At 35.2% G+C, this 22238-nt stretch overlaps 1 protein-coding gene across 1 annotated transcript in view; it reads left to right on the top strand.

The window, feature by feature from the left end:
- The window catches only part of LOC124359211 (protein glass), a 41041-nt gene extending 19556 nt beyond the window's left edge, over positions 1–21485 (top strand). Inside the window, exons 2-7 of the mRNA XM_046811774.1 lie at positions 1259–1422; positions 10336–10528; positions 16655–16825; positions 16915–17306; positions 18462–18566; positions 19804–21485. Of these exons, the coding sequence (XP_046667730.1) occupies positions 1259–1422; positions 10336–10528; positions 16655–16825; positions 16915–17306; positions 18462–18566; positions 19804–20050 (1272 nt within the window). The 3' untranslated portion in view covers positions 20051–21485. The remainder of the gene's footprint in view (positions 1–1258; positions 1423–10335; positions 10529–16654; positions 16826–16914; positions 17307–18461; positions 18567–19803) is intronic.
- Positions 21486–22238: the final 753 nt, after the last annotated feature.

The raw sequence follows: 22238 nt of genomic DNA, 5'->3' as shown, positions 1-22238 counted from the left end.
AAAGAGGAGATTCCAAAGAAAAATAAAGTGTTATAAACTAAAAATCACACAAAAAAAATTTCTTCGGTCAGACTGCCCTTAAAAAAACCATAACATTCTCACTTCTATATATTCTAGTCATAACTATCTCTATATATTCTAGAAACCCTATTACTATCTAAAACTAATAACAACTCTTTAAAAAAAAATCAAGTTTTGCACCATTATAACAGCAGAAATCAACCCTTACAATACCCCATACATTGATTAAAACTATTCGAGCAGGGTCTTATTATTAATCTCTCAAAATCTAAAATAAATTACCTCCAAATCTAAAGAGGGAGAATTCCATAAATACATTTAAAACTGAATACACCTAAAATGCTACCTAATTAACCGGACATACTATTGAGTTTATGAATACTTAAACGAATAACAGTTGTTTACAAGTACTTATTATTGAATTTTTAGACTAAGCTTACTAAGCTTTGCAGATATGCAACTATTAGTTGATTAGAAATTTCTTGGTTTAGATTGGTTCATTAGTTTATTTTTTAAACCATGACAATCCATATGTTAAATTTAGCTATGCTGAAAATTATAAACCTATGTGAAGCTTATAATAAATAATAAGTATGTAGTGATGTAATTATGGAAAGAGGACAGTTTTGTTCGGGAGGGCAGGAGCAGTATAGTGCAGTGTAGGGGTCCCCTGAAGGGCTATCAATTTTAACGTGGATTGCGAAAGACCTAAGTTTTATATTATACTAAGCGACACACATTTATGAAGCACCGCCCAGCCTGAAGGAACCTAAGTTCTCTAGGTACATCTACATTGTCAGCTACATGGCCACGAATGTTTACTAGGCACGAAAACAACAAAGTCTTGAATTTAAATATATGATATATACTACATGTGTTGTCTAAAAGAAGCTGCAGAATGTTTGCAGGTGTTCGTTTCGAGTACAGACCAGTTTTGGCTGTTAACAGACGTAATTTCCAAAATACATTTCGTTACATTGATACACCATTTCAGTGTTAATAAGAGCAAAAAAGTGTTCGTCTTATTATACGTTTCAGTACTGAGTAAATTTTTCGACTAATAAATGACTAGAATTGCACATTTTTGTTATAATAATTTGGTACTTCTAATGTGTTATATTGTTCTGTGATGTGAACAACGTACTAATATATAAGAATTGTTACGTCGTTATTGCTGGATTACAGGGACTGGAGGTGGGTGTGATGTATGATATTATTGATGTGTATCGGTGTGCAGATGGAGGGTTGTTATATGCCCAACAACCCGGCGCACTACGGCTTGGAGCCTGGAGGCCCTCCCGCTCAGTCGCTCTGGACCGACGACATGGGATCCTTCTCCTTGCCGCCCCTCGACCTGGACCCGCTGCCCAGCCTCTTCCCCTTCAGCCCTTCTAACTACAAGTGAGTCAAATATCCCATTACATTTGATCTGGAGGAGAGTGTATCTTAAATGTAATGTCGATTAATACAATATCAGTATTGAAAATATTCCAGGATTAGTACAGTGATAGGCTACTAATAGTTCATAACATCCCCATTAGGTGTAAAATAAATTCTCCAAGTGTACAAATCCAATTAATATAAGTAGCTGATGATAAGCAGCAAAATTGATATGATGTGTATATCACAATTAAACTGTGTATTTTTTTAAAGTACTTCGTTAAACAAATTTTCCAATATAAATCACTTTAGAAAATTCAAGTTGGTGTCTTACAGTGAGCTAAACAATTGGCTGAGCGTTAGCGAAGACTATTACTCGAGTTGCTGGAAACGATTTCTGTCCGCATGACTGCCCGCACGGTATTTAGAGAAGTAACAAACACACTTGCAATATTGCATTAAGATTCATTTCTATATACGATGTTGTCGTATAGACAACATCGAGTTAGGTAATGGTGCATGCCACTCCATGGTATTTCGCTGAACCCAAGTAAACATTTTTAAATCGGCCTAATGGGTAACAACGATTGTAACGAGAACAATGAAGAATAAATAAATTTGTAAACAATCCGAGTATTGTCGTGGGAAATTTTAACGTGTGGTATACGCTTTTGGTACGACTTGAAATTTTGCATATTTTTATAATTTTCTGAGCGAAGTCTGTTTGTTACACGACACTTTGTCTAAGTAACGGATACAAGTGTGGAGTTTTCTATATTATAAGAATATTAGGCCTTCAAAATAATATGTGTTTCATAAAAAAATGACATGATAAACAATTTGTACGAAGAATTATACTTAACGACGTAACTTCAAATCCACAAGTCAGGTTTTATAAATTAATTCCTTTGTTTGTTTGTTTATTTTCGATGATGGAATGTTTATGAAGACTATTTAATTTCTCAGAAATTATTATTATTGACTGAAACAAAAGCAATAAGATTGATTTTAGAGTTAGCATTACAGGCATAACGTTTCCAACAATACCCGTACGAAAAAATTTGAATAATGATTAGCTTTATTTTTTGTTCTTTCTCTTAACAATGGCAAATTTCTAAACAAATTATTTTAGATTAATTTGCTTCCTGTGTAATCTTTATAACGTATAATCTGAAATAAATAGTAAAAGAGTATACTTAGCGTTCAAATGCTGTATACTAATGAGGTATAACCTATAACTTTATCGAAAAATATATTATAGGATATAAAATATTTATATTAACCACAACACAAATGGTCTTAATCCAATATTGTATTTTTGTGATAGTAATAATTAACTAGAAAGTAAAATGCTATGACTAAACAAGAAATGTAATGTAAAATATTTTCTTTGCACATTTTATAAACATTATTAGGTATATACATTTCCCAAAATTCCATAATGTTTATAAGCATACAAATTTACCAAACAAGTTCAGGTTTGAGCATTTTATTTTGTATTTTGCATATTTTTATAACTGTTATAAAAATAATATCTACCTTCTGTCTTTGTTATGCGTTTGTATTTTGTCCAGCATTGTTGAGGACTAATCCCTAGATGTCCTTTTCATTTTCAGTTTTTAATAAAACAAAGTTAGTTATTCGTGAATAACTAGTCTCTTAAAATGCTTGAGCCAATTTTCTGCCTTTGTTTCCTATAACTAAAGATTTGTCACATTGTCTTGCATTCGAAATTTTAAACATCTCTTTAAGTATGCCATTTACTTTGAAACAAACTTAAATTGAAAAAAATATTAAAAATAGTAAAGTAACTAATGTATTTTGCTAGTTTTTTGACTAACGAATTGTGTGCGTTGTTCAAGGTAAAAATAAAGACTTATATTTTGAGCATAACAGATTTCACACAAAAATATATTACCTAAAAATGGTTAATCTTTACTCGTACGTTAAGATAATTGCCTAAAAGATCATTGTAACTAACACATAACAAAAATACAAGGTAGATGTTCTCCCACCTTCTTGTTGCCGTGTCAGGCTTCGGGTTAACCCCACACATTGGATACTTTAGACCTAACCTAAGTTCTATTGATTACTTCGTTAGAATGGAACATTATCTCAACCAAGTCCATCAGGTCACCATCAGTCCCTTTTAAAATTTGACTTGCGTAGTCATATTAGGCACGAGTGGCACATCACCGACGACTTCTTAATCCGTCTCGATTGCTTTGAAGATAGACTTCCACTATAAACCGACACATCAGTGAGCTTATAACTTGCCCAGGAGGATTCACTCTTGGCTGGTTCATTCTTCCCAATTGATCCTATTCTGGCTACAACAAAAACTAATATATTACATAATTCTGGGAAATCCAATGGATGTCACAAACACCAAATGTCGATAATTTAGTGTTTCAGGGAGATTTTTAATGAATTTGATCCCAGCTTGAAAAGCGAGACGTTCAAATGCTGTTGTTCTATGCTGTCGGGGTCGAAAGCGCTCAGAGCTTTTATCTCGTATCTATGTATATTTCTGCCCTGTGTCAATATATACTGCATTCCTATAGGGCATAGACGTGAGGCTGGTGCCATTTGTAGGTAATGAAAATTTACCAACAAGTTGAAATCGCTGATTAGAAGTACATCTTAATTGATTATTCGTAAATGCACTCCCACTCAAACATATACATTATAATTTTGTCTTAAAACTTTTGTCTTCGAACCGTTTACTTCGACTAACTCTGCAAACAGCACTAATTATCATCAATCACATAAAAATCTAAGTAGTATTCCATAAGTACAAAGGTAAAGGAAGGTTTTTGCAAATGTTGGCACTATACAAACTCAACTTTTTCATAGGGCACCTTTTTACCCTAAAATTTGTTTTTCTATAATAGATCCAGAAAGCAAACTTTGTCGATATTTTTCTTGCGTGAAGAGAGGCAATCAAACCAAATTTCAAGTTTGTTGCTCAAGTAGATCGCTTATCGTGAAACGGGTAAAAATCGACGTGACGCTGCCTTTTTCAATGATTTTGCAGGAAACGATTTGAAACCGCCTACCAAATTAAGACGTTGATCTACAATAACAACCTTCAAAAATAGATTTTTAAAAACATTAAGAAAAGGATACATGTACCTTAATATAAACAAAAAATAAGGTAGGAGTATGACTCGCCAGATATAACAGGCTTCGCTGAGGTCGTATGCAAATATTCAAGTCTGATCTTAATTTTACTCTCGGGATGTCCAGCAGACAGAAAATCAGAAAAAAATTTTACAACCCTAATTCCGGCAAGAAAAATGTGCCAGAGTACTGAGTGGAAGATTTCAATGAAGTGCAATCAATTCCCAGGCATCTTCATGAAATCTTTCTTGAGATGTCCTTCGCACAGTTAGGCTACGTGAAGGATCACCTAAATTCCACACAGGAACCTGTCCCTCATTAAACATGACGTTGTCTGTGTATAAATGACGTTAGATGCCAATTGTAATGTCTGTAGCGTAATACTTTCTTCAGCTATCCAGTGAAATAAAGACAGACAGGCAGGCCCGTTTTACACCTTGCCAGCGCCCTAGGCACAACGAAGAGTAGCGCCCCTTTTTACATCTCTCCCAGCTGATTACGCCCCCCCCCCCACCAGCCTTGCCATAACCCCTATACCCCGTAAATTTTCAATTAGTCAGAAATGCCAGTTTTAGTTCGGGAGGGACTTTAGACTTAATGTCCCTTAACTATCCTTTCCAAATCATCCACCTCCTATGGTCCCGCCGTGTCCCGGACTGGCAACCGGTACCCGTGAGGTATCTACTGGCCTCCGGATGGAATGCGTGTAACATACTTCACGGACCAAAGTCTTGCCCATCAATATCGTTCTTGTATACTTCTCCTAACAGTTTAGCTCCACAAGCCACCTTTTTGGAAATTTTCTCTTCTAGCTTTTTTAAGATCTTAAATCTTGTGTCGAGATAGCTTTTGATGCATTGTCGTAACTTTGTCCACGACAGTTATCGACATCCAGCTCAAGTTTCTCAACTAAACTGAGGGTTGCTTCTTCCAAACTTCCAGATTTGTGGCATACACTTGGTAAGAGTTGTATCAGACGTTCGTTAGCGCAAGCATTGGGCAATGTAACATGCCGAAGTACTACAGCCAATTGGTCTGTGTGCGACACGTCAGGTGTGGAGTCTATGAATAGCGAGCTTGCTTGATTTAATTTAAGATTTGTTTCTGTACTTCTTTGCTCATAATCTCAATAAATTCACTGCAAATGTCAGACGAAAGGTATGATACACTACCTTTGCCTTTGTTACCATGCGTTGTGATGTGTTGGGCGAGAAATAGATCAAATTCACTTACCAGCTCAAGACAGCCTAGAAAAATTCCGTTTGATGTAGATCCAATCGCTTGGTTATCACCTCTAAATGGGAGACCTCTACTCGAGAGCAATTTTACAACAGACACAACTGTTGCCAATATTTCACTTCTTCCTGGTGTTGGCTTTGAATTTGTTTGGTGACATTAGATGTAGTCTTTTACTCAAAATAAATTTCAAAACATTAGCCCTGTGGTCGTCAGAGTTTTCATGTTTCTCAGCTAATGCAAAGGAATTTTTCCAATCATTAACCCTTTGCTAAAATATGTGGATTTGTTCTCTGGTTGAAACATAAGGCAGAATTTACAAAATACCTGCCCTCTTCATTGCGAGTAAATAAGCCAGTCTTTTTTGATATTTTCTCCGTTCGGAAGCGTGACAAGAAATAAGTTGACCAAAAGCTTTCGTTTCACCTTACTTTTTCCATCGCCGTGATGTTCAGACTTGAAAGATCAGCTTACAGCAGATTTTGATCAAATTCAGAACTTTTTATTTTATTTACTTGCGATTCATTTTTGATATTCCATGAAGCCGGGTCTTCAAGCTCAAAATCGCATTGGTCAACTGGGTCTTGGGCTTCATACTTTCTACCACGAGGTTTGTGTATGAGTTTCAGTTACTGTCGTACTCGTACACAATTGCAATATCTGTATTTATTTCGGCCGAAGTTGGAGAATGAATAGGGTGTTTCTCTTTAAGCTCAAAATCGTATTGGTCTTCAACAGAGTCCGTAGGCTTGATTTTCGGACGTTCTACTTCCAGGTTTTTTCTGAGTTAGGTATGATGTGTGCGATAGCAGTTGTTGAATCCAGTGCGGCCGACGTTGATGGATGAATGAGAACTCCTAGGGGGTCATTGCTGTCTGGCTTACACGAAGACGGATTTTGCAGGCCTATCTGTGGTTTTGGCGCAACGTTGAAAAATCCGGATATTTTGGGAATCTTTTTAAAAACATTTTGCTCTTTTTGCTGTTTTTCAGCCACTTGTCTACGAAACTTGGAACCATTTGGCTTTGAAGAACTCATTACGATTCATTTGAGATGCTCAATAACACACGACTTTATTATAAAACCGCCCTATCAATATAATAAATATATTATTATAAGGTAGTGTATGACCATAACCACGTCAGGTACAGCACGGAGCCCCGGCAGATGTCGGCTTTCGGCAGTGGTACAGTAATTATGCATGAAAATACAACCACGGCAATTTTTTCCATTTTTCGCGCCCCCCAAAAAATGCCAATTGCCTCGCGCCCTAGGCACGTGCCTACCGTGCCTATTCGGTAAAACGGGCTTGCAGACAGGTAGATGGGAGAGGAATTTTCTTAGAATCATAATTGATAGCTAAACAAAATATTCAAACTTTCAGGTTTATAGCTCAATTCATTCTCGATCGAGCTTTGATTTATTTGATTTGCTAACACTCAGCCAAATCACATGGTGGGACATGGAAAGTCTTCTATATCTCGAACTAAGTCACTATACAGATGCAACAATGTACAGAAAGACTCCATAGAATGTAACGTAAGTCTGCCAGTAAATCCACAAAATTTCACATGTTAAATCTATTATGAATGTATTCAAATCAGGGGCTTGCAAATTTGTTTATTCTATAATTTTTCTAGTTGAGTTACACATAAGACCAATTTTAAAATGTTTGATACCGTTCAGCCCATATCTCTTGGAGTCTTATTCACCATCATCGAAACCACTCGATGTTCTTCACATAGAAATGAAGCTTCAATGCTAACACTATGGTGTGACTAAACTAGCAAATCATGTTCAGAGGTCAAAATAAAGTATAATATTGTGTAGTATTGAGACGTCGTAAAGTTCATAGGTTTATTTTCGAGGTATTGTGAGGGCAGTCATAAAGACAGAAATTACATTTTTCCAATTCCCCAAGTGGATAGCTTCGCTAACGCTCAACCAATTAATCTATATTTAATTAAAAGATACCAAACCTACCAACGTTACGATATCGCAATATGCACACAACTGTGTGCTTTATGTTTGTACTATGAACATGATTTTGCTACCATATTGTTAGGATTAAGAACTTATTCTAGAACATTTTTAATTAAGCAATTTATAATAGCGTGATTGGTGTATTTTATTTTGCGAAAAGTTGCGAAAACGTTTATAAATTGATTGCTTATACCAATCTACTCTGCAACAGCTGATTAGCAAACAGTAAGAAATATCCAGATAAGCAAGTTAAAAAGTTTAGTAAAAGTATACATTTAAGTGTACGTTTTAGCAAATGTAAAGTTTGCAGTGCGTGATTAATAATGTAATGTTGATATAAAAAATAAAGTTACTATCTAATTTTACTATATACTTAGTCTGCACTTTTGACAGAAGTAGGCAAGTCGTCTCTGTGTATATATATGTCTTGATTGGAAAACAAGGAAAAGTCAACTAAGGAACAAAAAATACAAAGACCAGAGTAAACTTCGAATGGCTGTAAATACACACTTTTTGACAGAATTTCTTGATCGTGGCAATAAGGCAAACTTAACATTGGTGATGGAAATATAATTCAACGAATCAGGAGAGCCAATACACGTGCAAATATATTGCGGGCGAAGCCTCGAATAACTACTAGGAGTAATAGTTGGAAGTAAAAATCAACGTTTTTATACCTGACTGACAAAATTCATAATGTAATATATACGTAAGCTATAAAGAATTTTGCTATTATTTACATATTATTTATTGTACTTGCATTTAATACTCTACTAAATAATGCATAATTTATACACAATATTAATCATATGGTAACGAAGGCAGGGCGAAATGTGGCCGGGTCAGTTAGTTGGAATATACAACGATCCAGGTTACAGTGAAGAAGTATTTTTTAAATGAATTGAGAAAAGTTTAAGATAGGCTGCTAACTTGAAAAGCTATATAATAGCCAGACACTGGTCGAAACTAAGATAATGATTTAAATAAGCTCCTGAATATCGAATACATTATTTGTGAGTGATAATCACTGTATCCAGACAGAAAGTAACACTAATTGTTTCACCGTTGTGGTGAAAGAATGTTCATTAGAAAACAAATTTCAACTACCGTAGTTAATTTTGACCATCCTCTACAGATGTTTCTTACAGACATTCGTTAATTTATAACAAAACTTTCTTGCTCACTTAAATTTAACTATTATCTGTAAATATAATAGAGTGCAAAGCCATTTAATAAAGCAATATTATAACTGTATAAATGTGACACTTTATCCAGGGCGGAGGTAGAACATCTCTGCTTATTACAGTTAACGATTCAGTAGATTTACAATTTCAAACATACAAGGCTTCCGGGTCACACATTGGTCTGTTACTGTTCGGTTTAAAATCTGTTTGAGTGAAAATGAATTTCCTCAGCAAAGTTGAAATATTTTAAGAATTAAATTGTGTTCTGCGGTGTGTGAGAACCGAAAAAGTTATACATAAGTTATGAAACCAGTCGCTAATATCTAAGAACTGAGATTCAGTTTCTACATGCGCATCTTCAGAGTTAACTTTTGAAACCAAACTTCTTTCTGTCAACGTAAATTTTTCCTTTTGACACATGTATCATTGTAAGATTCTTTTTATCCAAAATCTTTACATATTGTTCTTCTATAAGCAAATTTCCGTACATTATAATTGTCAGTTGAGTCTCTTATCTCCTCCTCCCTTGAAAAAGTTCCAACAGATACAACCAACGGCCTTCTCCAGTGTGTAGGTGATACAGTCTTATCTCCGTTCCTTATTAACTCATGCTGTCATTTCATAGATGCTAGAAGTCATTTTAGATGTTCATGGAGGTATGCATTAAATTACTTCAGGCATACCCTCATGTCATTCCGACACTGAATAAATATTTGTGACCATCTTGACGTATTCATCTCTTTTTTATGCAGGCAGAAAACATAGAAACATCTAATAAATCGATAAATCGATTTTCGCATCATTATCATCACAATTTTCAAGAATCAAATTATCTTTGTAACTCGTCTACCTTTTCTCTGCGAGAACGTAACAATCAATTTAACTAGATAACATCTAACTAAATGTCTGCTAGTAAAAACATCTTCACAGTTTTTAAACACACGCCCACTTTTGAAAACTATTACCTAACCAACCTATGCCAGCACTTTTCCTTCCTCATTACTTTACCTCAACGTTTAAATTCACACCACAAAAATATTTAGAGCGTATAAATTCTTATGTTAATGAGCATCTCCCATCTCTCACCGTTAACTGAAATCATTCATCTACATATAACTTTCAAATAAGAGATCACTTTTCTGAACTACAAGATGCAGCTGAATGATCATGAAAATGAATTATTTTACGGATTTGTATTAGAATTGGTATATTTAAATAATGGTCAGTATTTTGGCTATGAAAATATACTTACCGTTTAAGTTATGGCAACCATCCATTTGCAAGTCTCTAAAGCTGTGATGTTGCCAAATTTTAATTAAAGTTTAAGTTTTTATTGGAGTTATTCGTTGTACTTACTCATGTAGCCTAAAACGTTGATTATAAGAAATAAACTTGAATATGTTACTAGGTCTGACTTCGGACCTCTGTTCGAGCCCAAACACGAGGCCAAGCAACCTCACGACGTGGCCGACGTGTTGCTGTCTCTGAAGCATGCCGTCGTACACCCCGGACAGACCTCACCCTCGTACTACCCGCAGACACAATGTGGTGTGACCTCGAGCCCCTCTGCATCGCTCTCCTACACTGTGCACCCCCACCAGGTGAGACCAGGATCATGATTAAGAGGGTACTCTTAGTTTGCATGTTAACTGATATTGTGGAGTGTTAGCTCTGTCTGTTAGCTTAGATTCTAAAGTGTAAAACTGATAATGGGAGAATCGTCGTTCTGGTGCTGTCTCCGGGCCAAAGCCCTTCTTCTAGGTAATAGATCAAAAGTGGCCAACTGCATAAGGGCAAACAACCAAAACAATAACAACTACACAAAATAGTTCTTAGTTTTGAAAGAGTTTACTCACAAACTCTGATACAGTCCAAAATACTCATAAGGAGTTTTGTTTATTTTCTATCATCATAAACTACAAGCCAATCTTCACTTCATTTACCAATATTTATACCTGATTAGCAGTTAAATCCTAATTTGTTCCTTCCCTTAGTTGATTGAATTGACATTTAGCCATTACCACGAATTATTTCAAAGTATTCAACTTAAACGCGCTATTCGCAAATTACGTGGAATGGTACCAATCGAGATAATAGCTTATTTTACGCAATTTTTTACTACCGGAAACCTTCATAAGTGTTGAACTAGCCCTTTTGTTTATGATCCGATTGTTAGAAATTGTTAGCATTGGTATAAAAAGTCATTATAACAATAATAAAACGAGGAAACGTTTCAAATAATGATCTCTGTTAAGGTACTGTAATGATATTAAACTTTTAAATTTGGAGATTGGAACTACTGGTGAAACATTAAGAACATAATGAAACAGGGAAACAATTTTGCATGTGTCTATTTAGTAATTGTTTCCTAGAAAGAAAGAGTGGGCGAAGTGGGGCAGGTTGAGTCATTTGTTGGAAGAAACCCCTTGTAGGAAGCTCTACAGCTTCCATTCACAATCCCTCCATTCACCTTAGTTGCTGAGTCAGTGACCTATTCGACCAAAACACGAGCTAAATTGATCGCTCTTACTTCAACCCAAGATCTGGAGATTTTCATAGGATTATTATCTGATCTCAAAACTCCATTCTATTGGCCTAAGTTGTTGTATAGTAGAAAACGTGAAACTAAATACAATCTAGGTTTGAAACACAGTTTATATTTGGCCATAATTTTCTCCTTGAAACAGACATTTTCTAATATCTCGCCACTGAAAAATGTTTTAGCATCACTATTCAAATTTTGAGATATATTCAACAAATCGAAAATAAATTTTGTATAGCTATTCGTGTTACTTCATAGACGTAGTCTGAAGGTACCTGAAGTACATAAAACAATCTCACTATTCATCTTCGATGCTTTGACCCACTGACCTTAAAGTTCAACAGTTATAATACGGAAGTGCTTCTGGTGCTTGTATGTATTCCAATGACAAGCAAATATCTCAGGAGTGCTTAGGATACTGTTTTAAAAGTGTAATAATGAGAGGCGTGCATATGTGAATATAAGCTAGTAAAAGTACATTTGAGGCCATGAGATGCCAAGTGGGATAGGTGCACTTTTCACTATTTTGAGATAAATGTGTTTAAAGTATTTTACGCCGCAGAACTTTAATTTTTATTTGATTGAAAATATATTTTGGTAGTCATCTGTATATCTTATTTAGATAATTTTTTACATAAAAATCAACTCAGAAAATCAGTATTTTGATTTATATCACCGTTTTATTTACTTCAGGGCATCACTTACTCCACTTGGTTTCTTATTAACAAGTACTTACCCCACTTGGCTTTTTAAAGTATTGTCCTTATAGATCAGGTAACCAGTACTGTTGGCCACATCTTTTTCTACATCAGATCAACAATTATCTGTAAATCAATTTTTTAAGGAATACATTACTCTTGAAAAATAAGAACCAACAAATTTTCTGAGAAAAATAACATTAATTTGTGATACAAAGTGAAGTTATACATTTAATTTAATTGATGTCAACTTAAGTTCAATATGTTACATGATGCTTTCCTCTCCAGTCTCCATTACTTTATCAAATTCAATTTCCTCGTTTTCAAGGGGTTCATTTGTCTCCTTTGAAGATCCAGCCTGAGTTGGTGTTCGGCGAGTAGTTGGCTTAGTTACACGTTCACCTTTTTTAAGATGTGGTAGATTGATGTAAAAAATCATGTTGAATCGGGGGTTTGAAAGGTAGATGCAGGTCAATGTACTTTTTGTACTGAATTTAGTTTTTTTTTCTGTTGATTTCCAAGTGGAGGAAGGACTGTTACTTCTTTGTTATTGACTATGTTTTTAGCAGCAATATTCATTTTATCAAAAACAAACAGTTTCTGTTACCACAGAAGAACTATAAAAAAGAGTGAAAGGTTGGTCTTTTCTGAATTTTAGCCAAGTAAATTTACTGATTCCTACTACATATTTGACAAAAAAGGCAATATTGGCGGCAAAATTAATAAAATCTTCATCTCCCATTTTCACTACCATGAACTTTTTATTACTACTCTTTGCGATGATCTCACTCCAGTGAAGAGGAATAAAAATCTCTGTTGAGTTGTATCTCTTGGCCTTCTCGATCACACCGAAGTCCCTATCACATTCATTGAAGGAATGACCCGGAACAAAGAATTTATGGTCAACCAATTTTTTTAATTGTGTTAACCATGACTAAAACTTTACAGTCACAGAGCTCTTTATTTTGTCCCCCACAGTTGTCACTGAAAAAGCGATGATATGATTAACTGTAGGGGGAAAACTGTTTATACAAACTTTAATATGCAAGAAGCAATTGCTAGGCAGCCTCTAGAATATTGGCTTTCATCCCACATGAACATAGTTGCTTCTCCTGTACATGCATTGTGTATGCACAGGTTATATGTCCATAATTGCCGACAGTAATATACTTTACTACATTGCAGAACTAGTGTTGGTAATGTTTTTTGGAGATCAAAGACTATGACAACTTTGGACTCATCTTGATTTACTAATGTCACTGCTTCTTCTTTTGCTTTATGCGCACTTTCAGCTTTTCTAAGGTGCAATTCCTTCTTGGTAAGATTCTCAGATTTCTGACTAGGAGCTTTTGCATGATCGATTTGATTTTTCAATATGTCACATGTGTTACAAGTGTCAGTGCTGGGTTTCTTGAAGCTGTAATTGAATTTAGTATTAAAAATGTAACGATAAAAGCTCTCTTTTACAGAAGATTTATTGTTTTCTTTGGCACTGATTCTTTATACTTATTGTACATCAACTTCAAGTTTAAACTTGAATCTAAATAGCGCACATGCGGATTTTTGTTACGAGAATAGTGACTTATGTAGACTGGAAAGGACGAATGTGACCAATTACCTCATCAACTTTATCATCAGGTAATTTATTACCTGGTATAGCTTTACCTCTCAAATCCTTTGGAGAGACTCAGCACCTGTACTTTGTAGGTTTTTTTGAACAACATAATCCAGCCGTCGATTAGATATGTCAAGAGTTTTTACCAAAGAAACTTTTTGCAAACTCTTATCCCCCCCAAAACTGCACTGAACGCTAACATTCTAACTTTTTTTGCATTAAGTTTTTCTCTATCTACTTCATTTGTAGCAACTAAATTGAACAGGTAAGATGTTTGTAAATTCCAGTTTATCAAGTGCCCAGTATTCACTGAAAATCTGAGACCGTTGTTTATCATTAAACTTATCATTACAGCCATACCTGCAACTGATGAACATACTCAGTTTTTTTTTTCGCTGCACGAAGTCTACCTTTACCGATCCTTATGCTCCAGACCACTATTTCTCAATGTGGACGCCCTTTTCCTTTTCCACATCCCTTCTTTACGTTGCCTTTTCCTTGGGCGCTCGATTTAAGCTGGTTCAAACGTTAGCTAATTGCTCTTTGTCACTGCTGTCACTTTCTGACGATTCAGGCTCATAGGTCTTGTCTTGATCATCCCTATCATCTCCTGGAAGTAGATTTTGGGTATAAATATTTATATAAGTAATGGTTTATTGAAACTTGTAGGCTAAACTTAAGTATAGCACGGGTTACTTGTACATATATCAATTTTTTTAAATTAAAGCACGGTCTTAATGTTTTTTTTTACACAAATTTAGAATTGAATTTTTTGGTGAAGTATTTAGCACGGTCTAATGTTTTTTTTTAACCAAATTTAGAATTGAATGTATTTAAATTTTATGTTTATTTTTAAAACGGTTTTTTACTAACTTTATTATAAGAATTTTTTAATCCAAAACAGGGTAAATGTTTACTTTAGCTGCGGTACTTCGCATGAAATTTTGATTTTCTCTGTGGAAAGTACGTACTTAAAGTGTTAAAGTGCTTAGAAAAGCAATAATGAAGAAAAAATTGAGGAAAGACCTACTAAAAACGATTCCTGCATGAGGGATAAACCCTCAATGTAAGCAAAACTCCAGATTTTAATTTAAAAATAGTAAATAAAAGGAACATAAGAAATATGAAGCTAACAATTAATGTAGCCTACTTATGTATTAACACCACTGTAGCTAAGGATGACTTTTATTTTTTCATTATTGCTTTCCTAAACACGTTTTAATTACTTTCAATAAGGAAAATCACTGTTTCATGCAAAGTAAGCTAAAGTAAACTATTACCTAAAAAAAATAAAAGCAACAGAGAAATTTTTAACCCTAATTAATGTAATTGGTTCATAGTTCATGGCTAATATAGTCTGTGTTGGCCAGATTTGTAAATTAGGACTACCTTTATTAAGTATGCAAATAAATCTTTTGCTTTAAAACAAGATGTGTATGGCCATTGAATCTCTATCCCACCAATTTATCTTTTGAGGTTATACTAATATTTTAGAAGAAATATTTTATAACCAAGTGCATAACGCTCATTCTTTTGCACCAGACGTAATAAAGTTACAATTAAAATTATAAAAATGTGTTACCTGGGAATAATGCTCTTCAGAAGAACTCAAATGCTCCATTTCCAGAAGGTCCATGATTTTGCACAAACTAAGAAATCCAGTCTTGTTTGGAAGCCAACTGAGACATGTGGTACTCACACCACTTGGCTTCTGAAACTTTCTTATCCCACTTGGCCATTAACTGAAATCAGCTGATTGTTGAGATTGTTCTCACAATATATTCTAGATAGCAGCACTTGTCACTATTTTCACTTATCTCACTTGTCTACCAAATTTTCTGTATCTTAAGCTGTGCATTCCTGTGCTTAACTCACTTTGACCAAAAAAATGCGCACTTACCCCACTTGGCATCTCATGGCCTCATTGTTGAAAATAAAAAACCTACACACACACACACACACACACACACACACACACACACACACACACCTTTTAAGCTTTATTCTGCCCACCCTTATGTATATATTGTTTTGAAAATTTATAAATTACCCAAAAACTTAATTTTTTTATAAACTTGATTTTTTAAGGTTTTTGATGTATTTAAATTGCAAACCTAATGTTCTCAATTAATTTTAATGAACAAATATGGTCATAGAGTAATATAAAATCAAATCAAATAGTTTAATTGCTGTTAACAATATACATTGCATAGAAAACGTCAATTTTCATACCTAATATTTTGTATTCACCCCATATCAAGGCCACTTTTAAACTTACAACATTCAAACATTCATTCCATGCCAATTACGCCCAGTTTCGGCGCTGGAGTCAGTTTGCTCATCGCGTGGTTCCCCAGTTGAATGCCGGAAACTCATCAACACTGTAGAAAGCGTTTAAAGCCAGGCAGAGTTTGATACGAGTTTTTAACACCTTAGGCGTTGAGGCATTTTTCATTTTGTTCGGCAATCTGTTTATAAAATTAACACCTGCCTGCGAAGGCAAATGTTCATAAACCACCGTTCTGTGCATTCCAGAACGGTAGTTACCTCTGCCTCTTGTCTCATATTCATGTATGTCTCGTTCTCTGGTTAAGGCACATTTATACAAACAATATAAGGTTGTTTTTAAGATGTAGAAACATGGAAAAGTCAATAGTTACAAATTTTTGAACTATAAATTTTTAAATATATCTGTAGTCGTATCTGAATCCTAAAAATAAATATTCATATGTAATGATTTTGTTCTGCCGTTATTTAATCAAACCCTACAAACGTAAAGAAAATTCAATACTCTCTTTTTGTATTACAAGTGGGAGTAATGATTTTTAACGAAAACCATTATAATATAATAAGTCGGAGTGGTTGTTATTAGATGATGTCACCGGGAGGAAACTATGCTCCGACACAATACGAGCAGAGCAGCTACCATCACCAGGCGCCAGTGTTCCCGAGCATGAGCGTGAACGTCAGCATGAACATGACCATGCACGGTTACCCGCCCACCATGACTGACAATCTTCAGCACCAGATGACGTGTCCTCAGGTAAACTGCGCCTTGGTGTGATACTGTACGTGCTTAGTTCTGGATCGTGATACGTTCAAATGATTATAACAGTGTAATGTTGATAACAGATGCAATGGACAGCCGCGGCGCCGTCCAACCCCTCGCCAGTCTACCAGAGTCAGGCATTGCTGAGTCCTCAGCCCGCCTACCCAGGGGGTGCCACGTACTCCTTCACTGCCGACTTCCGCCCTCCTCCCCCCGACCAACCCTTCATCTGTTCTTCCACTCCGTCCTCCTTCAAGCCCGTCATCAACAAGTCTGCCGCCTTCCCGCCCAACAATTCCTGCCTGAGGTCCAGCAAGCGGCCTACGCCCAGTGTCGGCAAGGTGCCGCCCGCCCTAGGCTCTCTGGAAAACGACTCGTCCAGACCCAACCTGTGCCGCATTTGTGGCAAAACCTACGCTCGACCTAGCACACTGAAGACCCACCTACGGACACATTCGGGCGAGAAACCTTACAGGTCAGTTTCAAGCTCAATTTAAAAATCAAGTAAGAGTAAAACTAATTTTGTAACTATAATCTGATTAATGGCTATAAACATACAGATACAATAAAACCATTTTGTTTTTAATTTTCCTATTGTAAAATAAAAATCGGTTTCTACCGAGGCTGGAAAAGTTGTAACTTAAAATAAATAATATACTATCAAATTCAAACTTAATATTTTACAGTATGTAATACAGAAATATCAAAAACTTCATTAACTACAATTGTGAACGTATCATTTTTTGGAATTACTCAAAGGTGTTCAAGATACTTCAAGATTTTGTTTTATTATATTATATTACTTTTTTGTACAATACTTTTGGATTTAATTAAACTCTAATGTATATTTATAAAAAGTCCTTAGAAAATTACGTAGAATAGGGTGCATATTCGGACTATGTATTATGATCACATACTACACCATTGGGATCTACGCTTAATTAATTACATAGTGCACACAGAAAACTATTAATGCAGTATTTAGCTGACATTTCTTGGGTTTAATATCTTGGTGATTAATGAAGAAACGCGTAATTTTGTATAAGTTTACATTTCTATAAATAAGAGATTTATTTATATACATTTTAATTTTGGTATATACATGGATCCTTTATACATATAAATAAATATATATATATATATATATATATATATATATATATATATATATTAATTTAATCTCAGCTTTAGCTTCCTTGTTTTTCCTATACAAAGAAAACACTTTAGATATTATATACTATACTGATCCTATCACAGGATCCTGTTTATGGTGAAAGGTATACCAAAAGTTATCACAAAGTAGTTAACATTGGTTTACATAATCGTTCTGTCTCATAACAGGAGGCTCAACCTAGTTGTATTCCCCAGTTCCAATATTTATTGACAGAGTCACAATCTATGGTAATAGACATATTTGATGTCTGTACTAATACAGAAACTTTGAGCGTACATAGCTCTTTATAATGTGGTCCCAAATTCTAACTGTATGTATAGGATATACGTTTGGAGATTGAAGATTGCGTGAAGATATTAATACATACATTTTTGCCTTATTTAATGAGATGGTTAATATTAACATTATATGTCCATATTATGTTTATTAATGAATGAAGTTTGCTCTTGTGTGCAGATGTGACGACTGTAACAAGTCGTTCAGCCAGGCCGCGAACCTCACGGCGCATGTCCGTACTCACTCCGGCGAGAAGCCCTTCCGCTGCCCCATCTGTGCCAGGAGGTAACTCATATATTATCGTACTACTTATAGTTAGTAAGGGCATTCATCTCTGGCAGTACACTTTGCCAGTTATATACTAGTTTATAAGTGGTTAGAACTAGAAATATTGCTTGTAGTGTTTAAAACATAGGTCGATAAAGCACTCGTTGATGTAAAGTGGATGAAATAATATTGTATAATTTCCATTAAACTGCCAATGCAAGCTACTTGAAAGTATCTGAAGAGTGGCTTATTTCTCGCCAATAGTTCCTCTTGGAAGGCAGAAACAAGACCGATGGTGTAAATGACATATAATTCTCACAGTTTTGAAATATAGATAGATTTTGAAAAATTGTGGCCTCCGGATAATACCAATGTACCGAAATATACTTCCATATGTCAATTTAGATTTTTAGTAGCAAGTGGACAATATTAATTGTCTATTTAGTAACCCAATGTGACTATTGGTGGCTGAATACCAAAGGCACTTGAAAATATATTTTGTCTTAAAATAATCTCTTTAAGTACTACTATTCTGTTTTCAAAATTATTTCTCACATGGTGACAAAAATGATCTTAACACTATCCTGTACACATGTATTCTCTTGTCCATGACCTGCCCGCTAATGTGTATGAACGAAACAGAATTAATTTATATTTTAATTTATATTCACTAATTTTTATAATGGACATTAAAGTACTTCGATTTGACATATGTCCATATTTTATTTCTCATTTTTATAAATCTTCAGAACATACTGTCCTAGGCTGTAGTAAATGATTGTGCAAAAATGTTGAATCAAGGTCATAGGAATTCATTTTGTAATGTTAGATACCTTTACGCACTGTACTCACAGTCACTATTGTAACCTGCACGAAAGTACTCCAATGACACTTGAGGCAGTGTTGCCATATGTAGTCAGCAGGACTACCAACAAACTATGATTCGTTGAGGACTACCACTGTGACATGCTATGGTCACATACTGCCTGCTTTTTTATATGTTGTCTGCAAAACATATGAATGAATCAAGTGTGTATTTGTTTACGAGAACAGCTGATTCCTTTTTATTGCAACAGATGATGAGACAGATCAGTAATTTTCCATACACGTAACACTGGCCACAGTGTTGTATGACGCAACACATGACCGTCTAGACGCAATAGTCACTGTAGGACTGCTCAGGACATTATTGCTGTATTGTTGTAAGCTGTAATGACTCCTAGTATGCGATGACTCACTTATTATGGTGTTGCAGGTTCTCCCAATCGTCCTCAGTGACCACACACATGCGCACGCACTCGGGCGAGCGGCCGTACCGCTGCCGACTTTGCAAGAAGGCGTTTTCTGACTCATCAACGCTCACCAAACACCTCAGGATACATTCGGGGGAAAAACCGTACCAGTGCAAGCTCTGCTTGCTGAGATTCTCCCAAAGTGGTAACCTGAATAGACACATGCGTGTGCATGGCAGTGCTGCTGGCAGTCTGCTGCTGCCCGCGTGACAGTGCAAGCCCTCCTGGCTGTTGAGTCGCTCACACCTCAACTGCTGGTGTCAGAACTAACCATCAGCCACTATCAATCAAGAAGACTACTTTCATTGATTATCGAATGTTCGTCATTCCAAAAGTAAGAGAATGAAGAACAATAAGCGCTCCTGGAAAGTGTTTGTATGTATGAAAAAATTTACATATAAAGTTAACACAACTATAATATATGATACAACAGTTACATATAATTTATATAGGTCGAAGGTAGGAGAAAACAAGAGGAAAAAAATAATTTCAGAGGATTAAAATAATAAATAAGATTTTGCTTTCTTTGATGAAAAGTAGCTTCTTCATTGATATCAATCTTAAAATATAAACCCATCCAACGTGCCTTCTTAGAATGCATGTTTGTAAATAAACTAGTGTTTAGTGTTAGTATAAGATCACATGAAATGTGAAAAGTTTCCATTCCAAAAATGACTGCAAGATATTAACTAGTTTGAGTAACTTTACGTTTTTCTAAAAACAATTAAAGCTTTAAATTTAATGCCTTTTAAAATTTGCCAACACTTCTTACACATTTCACGCAATTTTTAGTATATTCCCGACACAAAGTGGGTTGAACTTCATGCCTACAACAATGGCAATAAATACATTCGTCATTGTTTCTAGTATTTTGTTGATTGACTATACAATTATTGTGATTACTGATTTGAAATTAACTGGTTGTAGTTGTTTGATCTTTAATAAGTAATAATGGACGAAAAGATGGTTGCTTTCCTGTGTGCTATTATGTAACAATGATGCTGATAACGAAACAAGTAGTTATACACAATAATCGACTGCTTGGCAATAAAATAGGTGCTTCCCCGAAAAACCCCCAATTATTTTCTAACTACCAGATAAAATTGAGTATAAATTGAGTTTATACTATTTTCAGAAAATCCACAATTTTATATACAATGGCCATCGCTAACTTCGGTCGATCTCAGTGTCTGATCTCAGCATAATATTCGATTGGGGATCCTTGTATTATAATTGAGATTTTGTAACCATAATACGTGTCTTACCTACACGTTTATTAGACGTATTAGTTATAATTTTTAATTAACGAAAACTGGACTGAAAATATCTGAGTGTAGAGTGGTCGAAAACTTTGAAAAAGAATTCGTTCTCGTACATCGAATACATTTACACAATTTGAAAATATTCCAACAGTTTTGGATATAAAACAACATCATCGTCATTTTATGTGACAAATAAGATGTAAATTTAACATTAGCATAGTTTGTAAGTATATATATTAGACTAAGTAAATTAACTTAAGGCAGATTAAACCAAAGATTACAACATGTCAATGTAGCTATTCTAGTCATTTTGTGTAAAACGGCATATTGTGTTTCCTGTGATAAGTAATTTTTTACAGATTCAAATAAATTGATGGAAACTATTATTTGGTGTTAAATATGACCTTTGTGTGTACCCATGTGGGTAGGACTGACGATTATGCACTTCATATGTTTAAAACATATGAGTGCGTAACTATATCTGATCCACGCACGTAAAATGTCTGATGTGTATGTGTAGTCAGTAACGTATTCATTGACATTGTGGAGAGAGGGGGTCATCTCAGATTTCATATTTCACAGTGGTGGGGAAAGTGAGGGATTGTAGTTCAATCTCACGCAATGCTATAAATTGGGCTACGGATAAGGAGAGTGGTTTTTGGAGTCAGAGCCTCAGGTAGTAAATGATTAAACGGTAACAATTAAAGTTATGTGGTGCAGCCAGCTATTAACTTTGGCATTGGCTTTCCCCTCTGTCCTCCCTGTCACCGGCCATTCACATCCAAGTGCTTAAAATGTACGTTCGTTGTTAAAAATTAAAATAACAGATTAAGTTCAAATGCTTTACAGCTGCTCTTTTTATAAGCATGCTTAATGTGAAGAGAATGGTTAGTGTCGCTTCATTTTCATTCTAAACCAATTGTTAACACTAAGAGTGGTGGCGCGGGTGTGAGAAATTTTCAAGAACCGTGGTGCCTGCCTGGCGCTGATTGCTCACGTTCTCGCGAGCTCCGCGCCGCGCATGCTCGGAAGATGTAACCTTTTCCACCCTCCCATTCCTTGCCACAGGTTGCAACCTAAACGTCAAACAACACGATACCGAACCTATGTTTCCTTCAAGCTCGCAAATTCAGTGC

The sequence above is a fragment of the Homalodisca vitripennis genome, chromosome 4 (assembly GCF_021130785.1).
Source record: "Homalodisca vitripennis isolate AUS2020 chromosome 4, UT_GWSS_2.1, whole genome shotgun sequence".
Classification (NCBI taxonomy): Eukaryota; Metazoa; Arthropoda; class Insecta; order Hemiptera; family Cicadellidae; genus Homalodisca; species Homalodisca vitripennis.
This window is presented reverse-complemented; position numbering and strand designations above follow the sequence as displayed.